Source organism: Trichosurus vulpecula, chromosome 7 (assembly GCF_011100635.1).
Source record: "Trichosurus vulpecula isolate mTriVul1 chromosome 7, mTriVul1.pri, whole genome shotgun sequence".
In the NCBI taxonomy this organism is placed as follows: Eukaryota; Metazoa; Chordata; class Mammalia; order Diprotodontia; family Phalangeridae; genus Trichosurus; species Trichosurus vulpecula.
The window spans coordinates 134855295-134867816 of NC_050579.1; the positions used below are offsets into that span (position 1 = coordinate 134855295).

Consider the following 12522-nt stretch of genomic DNA (forward strand, 5'->3'; position numbering starts at 1 on the left):
TTAGAATCCTGACTCTGTCATCCAACCAATTTGCTATCCCACTGTATCATCTGCATAATGTATAAGCCTTTCATACTCTCTGTTTAAAGCAGAGATAGAAGGGTCCAAAAGCTAGTTATGCACCCATGAGTCTTCCTATGTGATATGTTCCTTATTCGACCTTCCCAGACATTAGCACCCTCTCCTCAAATTACCTTTCAATTACTTGTTGGCATACATTATTTTTGCCTTTATCCAAGTCATTGATTAAAATGCCAAACTCAGAATGAAAGGAATATCCACTCCTCTTCTGGTCATCAAGCTCCTTTTCTATTTAGAGCCAAATTTCCTAACTTTTAAGAAATGAATTTATACTAGTAACATTGCCAGAAATAGCCACATCTTTATAGAGTAAGGTGGTATTTTTTATTTTATATCCCACATCCTTTGTTTTTTTTATTTGCACATAAACTGTTGTCAGTCTTAGCTGGATCATTTCCCTTTTTATACATTTATTTTACTCATTTTTATGTGTATCCAAGTAAGTGCCCCATAATTCTATATTCTTACAAACTGATGCTAAGTAGTTGGCTTTGTAGGTCAATTTAGGGCAGGGAGTATTTTCATCCCTACCCTTTTCCCCCAAGATACAGTTAAAATTCCTATCGCATTTTCCTCCTTGTTAAATACAGGAAAGGTACCATATCCTTAAATAAGGTTATTTTTTCCAGGTCAGGGATGGGGAAGATAGCTGACCTTTTTCCTTCCCTAGTTCACATTCATGAATTCATAATCCGCCAACCCATTTTGTTTATCTCTTGAACAATAACATGTACATATGTCAAACTAAAATTCACTCCTAATCTAGTGTGCATTCTCTCTCTCTCTCTCTCTCTCTCTCTCTCTCTCTCTCTCTCTCTCTCTCTCACCCCCTTTCTCTCACTCTCCCCTTCTGAACCATAGGAATACTTTAAACCCATTCCATTTTAGGTGTTAATTTTCTTTCTTCATATTTAGCCCCTTTTTGAGCTAAGATTGTATTCAATTTTTCTTCTCCATCAGTGAAAATCTCAGATCAATATACAGAGGACTACATCTCTGACCTTCAGTAATGTTATGCAATTTTTATTACGTGTTCCTATTTTAAGTAGTACTTTAGACAGTCATTTTTTATCTATTTAAAATATTCTTCAAACCTTTCTTTGGAATTCCTATTTTCCTTCCAATTTTGACCATCCACTTTCAACATCTTTCAATTTTCTTTGGTTATATTACCTACCTCCCTAGTCCATCCCCTATACTCTTTATTTCCTCTTTATAATTGGACTTGGGTTTCACTGATAGTGAGCCTGTTACCTATTTTTTTCTTTTGGCCCTTCCCTCCATTTCTCTAAAAGTTCTCATCCCACCAATTTCTTTCCTCAATTGTAGGGCTCAGATAATGCTGTTCCTGTTGAGGTAGGATCAACTTATTCTCTTTCTTCAAGAGATATATTTCCCTTATGTTTCATACATTGGATCTCTTCTTCTTCATGTAAAGAAATTTACCAGGTGAAAGAAAGCTAGAATTTACAACTGAATCCCAGACAATAATAATAATAATATTCATATAATGCTTTAAGGTTTCCAAAATGTGTTATATCTGTATTATCTCCTTTGATCTATTATCATCTCCATTTTACAGATTAGGAAACTGAAGATGAGGGTGGTTAAATGATTTGTTCAGGATCACAAAGTTAGTAAATGTCTAAGGTAGGATGCTAATTGAGGTCTTCCTGACTCCATAGTCAGGGCACTATGCCACCCAGCTTCCTATTTTAGTTTAGCTCTTTGTTTTTTTCACTTCCTCATAAGCTAGTTCCTGGATCTCTCTTAGGAATGGGTAGGGGAGCAGAATCTCCCTTTTTCATCTACTACTAATCTTAGTCTAATCTCTACCAACCAGAATTAGATAGCTAGAGAGATAGATAGATGGTTAGATAGATAGGTAGATAGAGGAAAGATAGATAGAGGATTGATAGATAGATAGATGATAGTTGCAAACTTTAAGAATATGAGAAGAGGAAGAAGAGGTAGCAAAGAAGGCACAGAAAGAAATTAAAAAGGGAGATATAGGGTGGGTGTGGGGCCTGGAGTCAGAAAGATTCATCTTCCTGAGTTCAAATCTTGTTTCTGATGCATACTCGTTGCATGACCCTGGACAAGTCATTTAGCCTCTATCTGCCTCATTCTCCTCACATTTAAAATGGGAAGAATCATGGCAGTTACCTCACTGTGTCGTAAAGATTAAATGATAATATTTGTTAAAGAACCTTGTAAACCTTAAAACTGTATAAGAATGTGATCTATTTTATCATCTTCTTTATTTTTCCTCCTTTTGTTTTTGAAGTATCTACATATTACTAGATCTTTCTCTGACAGCCATGGGTTGCTTGCCACCATTGATTTGGGCAAAACATGCCTGTTCCCTCCTAGTTTCACCTTTTTGGTAGTTATCATGGGGTAGGAGAAAGGACCTTTGTCAATTGGATCTGAATTCAAATCCAACTACAGACACTTAATAGCCATGTGCCTTAGCCTTAGTTTCCTCATCTATAAAATGGTCATAATGATAATGCCTATTTCATGATTTTTTGAATTTTTTCAAATTGAGTAATAAAATACTTTGTAAACCTTAAAGCTCTATAGAAATGTTAATTATTATTCATGAAGTTATATCAGCATTTTTTAACCATGGCATCCTTTGAGACAGTTTGTATAAATATACAGCATCCTTATTTCCCACAAAGATTATTTATAATTCTGTTTTTATGGAAAGCTTCCCTGAAATTCTTTACTATTAAATTTATATGATTTCTTGAGCATACACACATGGTGAGACTTAGACTGTCTCCCTTTCTGGTTATGATCCTTCTTTATCATGCCTTTATTTCCATCTTTTACTTTCCAGAGTTTGATTCCACATTTATATTATACTGTCGGAAACCCAGACTAATCTGATACTTTTCTTGAGACTATTAATATGTCACAATATCTCTTAAACTAAAGTCACAATTCTTCCTCTAGACAGAGTTTCAATCCTGAAGATAATGAGCAAATTCTTTACCTAAACTTGCCAAATGGAACAACGACAAATTTATTTCAAAGGTTTGGGCCTTCTATTTTCTAGTGCAATATTCTTCAAAAGAAATATGGTTTCTCTACTGTTCTGTAGGGTCTGTCAAGCTTCTTTCTTTTGGAGACTTGAACTACTACAGATATGTACCTTGGTTTCAGTCCAATCATATTGGTAACCATGGCCTCCATCCCATGATTTTTTCCTGAGCAATGTTTCTCATGCCTCACAAAATGGTTTCCACAGAAATAGTCCTTGAGTTGTCCTATTCCCCATACAAAGGCTATATTGGTTCTCTCATCTCCTTTCTTCTGTTCCCATCTCCTTCTGTGTTCTTTTACAGAGAACAAAATAAAGAAGCTACCACTTTCCTTCTCTTTTCTTTTTCTTCTTCTCCTTTATTTTTTGCTCACTTTTACCATATTGCTCCCAACCCCCAGCTTCTTCCTGTCATTATTCCCTTTCAATTCTCCTCTTTCCTGGAGATAATGTTTGCTGCTGCTATGTTTCCTCTGGTAGGTCTCTTTTCTCCATCTGTGACCTATTGTATATCATATCTGTATATCATATATACATGATTTCAGAATATATCTATATATCTTGTATGTATATATCATGTCCCTGCTCTCCTCTTCTTCCTCAGCCTCTGTTTGTCTATTTTACTGTAGCTTCTCAGTCATCCTACAGTGGTTTACCATATGTAGCATATGCTACCCCTTTGCCAGTATATGCTACATATACCACCCACTCCCATAGGAGAAGCCTATTTATTTTTGACTTTGTACTGGACCTAAAATTTCATCTACTTTGGGAATTCCTGGTGAGAAAATACCCTCTATCAGTTCTAGACATGCCCTGAAATTTGTAGTTCTAGAGAGTGACCTAGTACTAGAGACAAGAGTAAACTGGTAAATGTTTAACAGCTGGCTTTCTGGAGGAAGGGAGGAAATGTAAGCACAGCACACTATCAGGTTTAATTTCCTTTACTGACATTTTCTCCATTACTTTCTTAAGTCTAGACAATCAATGAAACAATAAGTCAAGATCTAGATTTGTAGCATTTGATGATTTCTGTGGCATAAATGCTTACATTGCAAATCTATCAGTTCTCAAGGGCCCATACGAACTAGATCAAGCATACCTCTGACTAGGGATTAAGTGGCTTACCCAGAAACACATAATTTGTGTATGTAAAAGGCAGAGATTGAATCCAGATCTGACTCCAAACTCTGCTCCCTGTCTGTTATGGCATACTACCTCTCAAAGCCCATTTAATATTCACAGAAAAATACAAACAAGTAGTGAAGGCCAGCATTATATTTCCATTTTATAGATGAGGAAACTGATTATTATACAACTTTCATTGCCTGAGCAATGGTCTACAGAACATAAAATTTTTAAAAAGCCAACAATAATAATAGTAGAACTCTCTGTGCCAGGGCCATTTGTATCTGAACTCCATAAAAAAAAGAACATGGGAACAGGATGTATAATAATTATACATAATTTCAGAGCTGGTAGGGATTTCAATGGCCATCTAGTCTGATGCATACCTTGGGGGAAAAAAAGAAGCAAATAAACATTCCCTTTAATGTGCCCAACAAATCATCATCCAAATTTGGTATGAAGCTCTCCAATGATGGGGAAGCCATCCCCTGTCAAGTCAGCCCATTCTACTTTGGGAGGACTTTAATTGCTAGGAAATTTTTCTCAACAAATCTGTCTCTCAGAAATCTCTACAGATTGCTTCTAGTTCTGCCTGCTAAGGCCAAACAAAACAAGCCTAATACTTTTTCCACAAGAAAACACTTCAGGTACTTGAAGACAACTATCATATTCGTATGCACTGATTCTTCTTTTTTAGTCTTAAAGTGCAGAAATCTATAAACCGTTTCTCACGTGGCATGAATTTAAGGCCCCTCACCATGCTAGTTGCCATCCAGTTCATCTTTTTTAGCATAATAACCAACATTACATAATTAAAATAGTTTGCTTGCATTTATATGGTGCTTTGCAGTTTACTAAGCTCTTTCTTCAAAATAACACCATGAAGTTGATGGTTCAAATATTGCTATCCCCATTTTATAAATTATGAAACCTAGGCCCAGAAAAGAGAATACAGTTAATCACAGCACCAAGTACATTAAAGAAAGCTTTTTTCTTCAGAAGTCTAGAGAGTTTTTCCTCTTAGTAAGTCTGTGATATCTTTCAAGATGAGATCTATGCTTCCTTGCCCCACCCTAACCCCTTCCTATCTCTTGAGCTCTCTAGTCCCATATTTTCAGCAGCTTACTGTCTACATCCACCCGATTGTCTCATCAGTATCTCAAACTCAGCATGCCCAAAATAGAACTCATCATAAAATACATGCTCCTTCACCTGTTTTGTGTTGAGTGCATTACCCTTCTTCTCATCATCCAGGATTTTAACCTAGGAATCAGCCTTGATTTTTCATTCCCACTCTCTGTCCCATCTGATCAGTTATCTCTTCCACTCCTTTAATCTCTCTCACATCTTCCCTGTCCTTTCCACTTATGCCACAACCACCTTGGTCCAGCCCCTCATGCCTCTTGTTTGTATGATTACACTCCCATCTGAATTTTGTCCCTGCATTCAGTCTTTCCTCTGTCAAGTCCATCCTTCATCCAGATGCAAAAGTGATATTTCTAAAGCACAAATATATGAATGTCACTCCTCTGCTTAAGAAGCTTCAGTGACTCCCCCTTGCCTTTGTTTGGCATCTAAGGCACTTGACAGTTTGATGCCTCTCTGTCTTCCCTGGCTGATTATATATCACTTTACAATCTAGCTAAATTAAGCACGCCTTTCTGTATATGACATACCATCTCCCACCTCTTTGCCTTTGCACAGGCTGTTTCCCATACCAGAAATGCCCTCCCTCCTCATTTCTACCTATTGGAACCTCTCATTCTCTTTAAGATTAAGAAAAGTGCCACCTCCTCTAAGAGGCCTTGCTTGATTTCCTCGGTTGTTAATGCCTCCCATCACAGTGTATTTAGGAAAATGTATCTTATACTTGTTCATATGTGAACATGTTGCATCCTCTAATAGAATATAAGTTTCCTGAGAGCCGAACCCTCTTACTTTTCTTTCGGTATCCTCTGTGACAAGCACAGTGCCTGGCACATGCAAGCACTTGATAAATGTTTGTTGATTGATGATATTGGTTAACTTTAACATTTACCTATTGTTGTAAGCTCCTCCACCACATTTTAATTGTACACAGTTACAATAGACAATGATTAGTTCATGTGAGTGCCTACAGTTTCTGTTTATCATAGTCTTTTCTCTCACTCTATGTTCAGAGCTGTAGCTTCCCAAACATTTATTTGCCAAGTAATTGCGCAGACTTCCTTGGCACACAAACAGCATTTTCCTTCCCCCTCTCCTTCCACATCCCTTGAATCAGAGCCTAGCCGTGAGGAGAAGGAAATTAGTTTTGCAGGTGTCTTTATTTGGTTGTTCATTTTCATGATTTACATAAAAATGATTCCTATTCCTTTCTCTTTCTTTTTTAAAATGAGGAGGATAGTGAAGATCTGAAATGCCAGCTGCAGTTTGTCAAGGAAGAAGCCGCTCTGATGAGAAAGAAAATGGCAAAGATTGATAAAGAGAAAGACAGATTCGAGCATGAGCTCCAAAAATACAGGTCATTTTATGGAGACCTGGACAGTCCTTTACCCAAAGGGGAAGCTGGAGGACCTCCCACAACGAGGGAGGCTGAGCTCAAGCTTCGTCTGAGGCTGGTGGAAGAAGAAGCCAACATCCTGGGGAGGAAAATAGTGGAACTAGAAGTGGAGAACAGAGGCTTGAAAGCTGAACTTGATGATTTGAGAGGGGATGACTTCAATGGGACAGCCAATCCCCTCATGAGGGAGCAGAGTGAATCCCTCTCTGAGTTAAGGCAACACCTGCAGTTGGTGGAAGATGAGACAGAATTGCTGAGACGGAACTTGGCTGACCTGGAGGAACAAAACAAAAGGATTACAACAGAGCTGAATAAGTACAAGTATAAGTCTGGGGCCCATGAAAGCTCGAGGCACCATGACAGCGCCAAGACCGAAGCCCTCCAGGAGGAGCTGAAGGCTGCCCGTATGCAGATCAACGAACTCAGTGGCAAAGTCATGCAGTTGCAGTATGAGAACCGAGTGCTTATGTCCAACATGCAGCGTTATGACTTGGCCTCCCACCTGGGGATTCGGGGTAGCCCCAGGGACAGCGATGCTGAAAGCGATGCAGGAAAGAAAGAAAGTGATGATGACTCCCGTCCACCACACCGCAAAAGGGAAGGGCCCATTGGTGGAGAGAGCGACTCAGAGGAGGTCCGAAATATCCGATGCCTCACCCCAACCAGATCCTTCTACCCAACCCCAACCACCTGGCAAAAAAACTTCACAGACCGGCAGCAAATGAAGGACATCCGCTCAGAAGCAGAGCGTCTGGGAAAGACAATAGACCGGCTGATCTCGGACACCAGTACCATCATCACTGAGGCAAGAATTTATGTGGCCAATGGGGATCTGTTTGGACTGATGGATGAGGAAGACGATGGCAGCAGGATCCGGGAGCATGAACTGCTTTACCGGATAAATGCACAGATGAAGGCATTTCGGAAAGAACTCCAGACTTTCATCGACAGGCTAGAAGTTCCAAAGTCATCAGATGACAGAAGTGCAGATGAGCCATTGTCTGTTAGTCAGGTACAGTTCCTTCTATTGCATCCTAAGTTGATGAAAAAGTCACTCCCACATAGGTGAGGTCTATGTATTTAGTCTGTATTTACAGGTTAGTTATTGTGGTATACTCACTGGCTTCCTGGCTTCCAAGTGAAATTTGATCAAGTCCACCAACTCTTTTTGGATAATAGCAATTGAGTTTGCTTTTTTGAAGTACATATAACACACCTGATCATTTTATGTTCCTCATGCTTGGACTTGATTATTTTCTCAGTAATTGTTTTCTTTATATTTTACTTAAGAATAAAACTTTAAACTCCAAATTTCTTGATATCTTAAAGCCTGGAATTGGTTATTTTCCTCCCCACCTCCTCATGTTTTCCTAGGCAGTACTGTTTTACAAAATGCCTGACCACAGGCTAAAATCCATTCACAAAGAGTCAAGAACATAGATTTGTCATTTCACCCTCTTTAGAAGATAGAATTTGAAAATGAGACAAAAACTTTTTTTAATTAAAAAAATGAAAACAAAAAATTAAAAAGTACATTGGGGGAAATTATGAGGAAGGGATTTCAATGTCATTTGAACAATTCTGTCCTAGGACAAACTCTGAAGTAGGTAGCGCTAAGAGAGAAGCAAATAGGTTTACCTTGTAGCTTATATCAACAATAAGCCAAAAGATAAGCAAATAAACTTCAGGATGAAAAAAGATATGGCATAACTGTTTTGGTAAAAGGAAAAACTAGCTTCTTCCTTCTCTCCTGGTTTCAGAACAGGGGCTGATGAAGTATTGTTTAGTTCAAAATACTGACCATTTTAAACTATCTCTTGTGCACAGAGGCCTACACGCCATGTGTATCAGCTTCACATCAGCATTGAGTATAGAATAGAAAGACAGGCATTGTTATGTGAAGCCAGTTACGTATGATATCATCCTTCCATTAGTGAAGTCCTTTTCTCCACCTAAGCCATTATACTAAAGTGCTGAAAAGAGATAAGGGATTGATATGCTTTTATCAAGAGATCACTTAGTTACCGACACATAATTCTGTATTACCTTAATGTTTCCAGCGATAGCTAGAAGCAACATGACCCTATCTGTTATTTTAAACCTCTTCTGGTGATCTTTCTAGGGTAAACTGGGGAGGATGGTAAGGGAGGGGGAGTGGATTGAGGAATAACTACCTTAGTGATGAAACTCGGAGTTTGAAATTGAAAACTTAAAATATCCCTCTCCTTGAACATACCAAACATTTGGCTTTGGGTTTCCTTATGGCACAAATCACAGGCACTGTGAGCATATGGCTTGACAAAAAATGGTCCCCTGGGGGGCGGGGAAATGTGAGAGAGTTCCTCTCACTTTTAAGTGAGAGAAAATGGTATGTACAATGGGTTTTCAGCGAGATACTCTTTGGGAATATAGGCTAAAACTATGGGATTTTCCCCTCCTTTACTAGATACAGAATTAGGTTGTTGGTTATTTGATGAGAGTTTTTGGATGGTCACTAATTAACTCTTCTGTTTGTCTCTATATTTACCTTCCCAGATGTTCCAGCCTATCATTTTACTTATTCTCATTCTTGTATTATTTTCATCACTTTCTTACACAACAATATTTAAACTTGTCTTTCTTTTTACACTGTTTTTTGTACTGTAAGCCTTTCGTCATTTATTGTTCATTGTAGTATTATTTTCCATTTGTTTATTTTGTCCACCCTTCAAGATAAGAAGTAACAGAAGTATAGTTTCTGTAGTAGCCAATGCTATAAAAACACTGAAGACTGCTTGTTTCTTAAAAAAAAAAAAAGACACACATACACACACAGCCAAAGCAACTGATTGATATAAGAATCCTGTCTACAAGAATATTTCAGGTAAGGAAAAGAGTCAGCATAATTTTCTGTGAATCACCTTAATTCTGGATTTCTTCTTTTAGGTCATTTTTCCTGTAGTCATCCTCACCATCTTGACCGAGCAATTGTTTGAATTCCTCGGTTGATCCATGTTTTAAGATGACATATCTAAAAAGAAAGTGTGGGAGGAGGAGGTGGAGGAAACTAACCTGACAATTCTAACTGGCCACATAAATGTAGATAGTCTTAAAAATGTATATTTGAAAAATTGAAACAATTTTATTTACATTTTCCAACAGTGACATGTTCATTTGAACATTCAATCTACTACATGCAAGGCACTTGGCAGGGAAGGAAATCCTCTTTATTTACATTATGTCTGTTGAGCCTCACAACAATTCCTGTGAAGAATGAAGTATTATCCCCACTTTTACAGATTAGAAAAGTAAAACTTTAAGAAGTTTTGTGATTTATCCATGGTCACACAGCTCACAAGTATCAGAGGCAGGACATAACCCATATCTTCTTGACTCCAGGTCCAACAATCTATCCGCAGCCACTCAAGGAAGCATCCTTGGAAACAGGATGAGTAGACATGGTTTGGACCACGGTGGTGTCTAGAAATGGAGATCATGTTCTGAAAAGATGTGCTGCCATAATAGAAAACTGGGTAGTAATTTAGTACATTTAGAAAAGCAGCTGTTATTGCATTGTTTCATTGAGCTAGGTCAGACAAATCTAACATCTGCTATCTTCTGTCACACCTAGAGCCATCAGTTCAAGTCTAGTGTATAGGATATCTTTTCCTGTTCTGTCTAGAGTCCGGTGCTCTGTAACAGATCTCTACAATAAACCTTCTCTGAAAAAGGAGGACTAATTCCTTAGGTATTTGATTATGATTTTTCTAAAAGGTTTGCCACTGATTGATTCCACATTTTCAACTCAATCCAATGAGCATTAACTAAGCACTGACTATGTGGCAGACACTAAGCTAGATGCTGGGAATATAATGACAAAAATAAAAAATAATCCCTTCCCTCAAGGAGCTTACATTCTATACTAATATATTACATTCTATACTATATATACATATATATGTACATGTGTGTGTGTGTGTGTGTGTGTGTGTGTGTGTGTATACTCATTGTATTGTGTGAAGAAACCCTTCCTAAGAAATTGGGAACAGCTTCTGCAACTGAATCCTCAAGACTTTCTCCAGTCTTTCTTCCTTCTCTCTTCAGCTCAGGAGTTGGAACATTCTCTCTAACAATAACCATAAATGGCCCTTCCTTATCAGTGAACTTCAACTGGCTTTGCCTTTCCTTAGTATTTAGACACAGTTATGGACTGTTAGAATTGGAAGAGGTCATGGCTGTTAAGGGTGTTGTTATCTTCCTTACTCAGAGTTCTGTCCTTTAGTCATTAGAATGGACTGTTTTTGTCTTCCAGTTTCAAACTTCTTAAATTGTCCACCATTTTCAGTTCCATTTCCAGGAGCTTAGCTTTTAGCTTGGTCCAGTTAACAATTAATAACAATCAGCTCCACCTACTTCTCCACATTCTCATTTTTGACTCATACTCCTACTCACTCCCTCAAACAAAGTGGGCCCCTTCTGGTGTCCTCTTACAGCTTTATAACATTTCAATTTAAAAAAAATACGTGAGTATTTGCACAGTTTCTTCCCACAGTAAAGTCTTTAGATGCATATTCACATTTCCAGTATTTCATAAAAATAGAAGTAATTTTCTGACATTTCCCCATGCTCTGACCAATATGGATAGACTTCTGTGGACCAAGTGAGCTAGTGTCTCTCTAGTGATTTGATTTTCAGCATTTGGCAGATCCAGTAATCTCCAGGAGTATTTCCAGATATTTATTTAAGTTATGAGTTCACTAGAACTAGCGGTAATTTGTAGGGGCTGAATAATGTTAGTGAAATATAAGGATGGTGTGTCTTGGGCCCAAAAAGCAAAGAACACTTAACTGTGAGTCTTAACAGACTCACCTACCCTTCCATGGTGAGTCTCTATTTTCAGTCCTCAAAAGGTACACAACACTGGTATTTATATAAGCATATCCTCCATGGATTTTATTCTTTTTGTCAAAAAGACTTGTGTGTGCATGTGTATAAACATACATATATACACACATTTCATTGCTAGAGTCAAAACTGTTTACAAACTCGGAAACAGTGTGAACTTTTGATGTTTAATTGCAGCTGTAATTTGTCAGAATGCAGCATTGTTTTGTCTTGACTGTCCTTTTAGTCAGACAGCCAAAGGTCACAAACTGAAATTTATAAGATGTACAGCTGAATTGAAACTAGCCCTTTATATAATAACTCATATGGAATTTCTCATATTTCTTTTTCTACTTTCCTTGATCCCAAACCAAGGTCACAATCTACTCTCCAAAACAAATTCTAGCTTGGGGATTCTTGGATATACCCTTGGAATAGCATCTGTCCAAGAGCAGTATTTGACCCTGATACTAAAAGAGAATTCCTGGGGACAAAAATTGGCTTAAAAATTCAAAAATACCATTAGAGCTGACTATTCCCATTTTTGTGCATACCTGCTGATGGAAAGCTGTCACTAATTCCAAAGGCAACTGTGTTCATGTGCATGCTGAAATACTTGGCTTGTAGGAAGCGACATTCACTTACAACTGCACATGGATCTTTTGGAATTAGAAATTGGCCACATCCTTCATTTTGATTATTTAAATTTTTTTTGGGGGGGGGGGATCATGAAGACTGATAGAGGCAACTAGATGGCATAGTGGATAGAGTACTGGAGTAAGGGAGTGTGAGTTACAGTCTGGCTGCAGACATAGCTGTGTGATACTGGGCAAGTGTCTAAAACTCAGCCTCGGTT

At 38.0% G+C, this 12522-nt stretch overlaps 2 protein-coding genes across 3 annotated transcripts in view; both read left to right on the forward strand.

Moving 5' to 3' along the window:
* SOGA3 (SOGA family member 3) overlaps positions 1-12522 on the forward strand; it is an 86150-nt gene that overhangs the window by 26116 nt on the left and 47512 nt on the right. Inside the window, 2 exon segments of the mRNA XM_036767822.1 lie at positions 6640-7815; positions 9339-9666. Of these exon segments, the coding sequence (XP_036623717.1) occupies positions 6640-7815; positions 9339-9449 (1287 nt within the window). The 3' untranslated portion in view covers positions 9450-9666.
* Positions 6814-12522, forward strand: part of KIAA0408 (KIAA0408 ortholog) — a 53221-nt gene continuing 47512 nt past the window's right edge. The window contains exons 1-2 of one of the 2 annotated variants that reach the window (XM_036767823.1): positions 6814-7815; positions 9339-9666. The gene's annotated coding sequence lies outside the window, so the exon portion shown is untranslated. Of the gene's footprint in view, positions 7816-9338; positions 9667-12522 lie in introns of those variants that run through there. The other variant, XM_036767824.1, reaches the window with a different exon arrangement.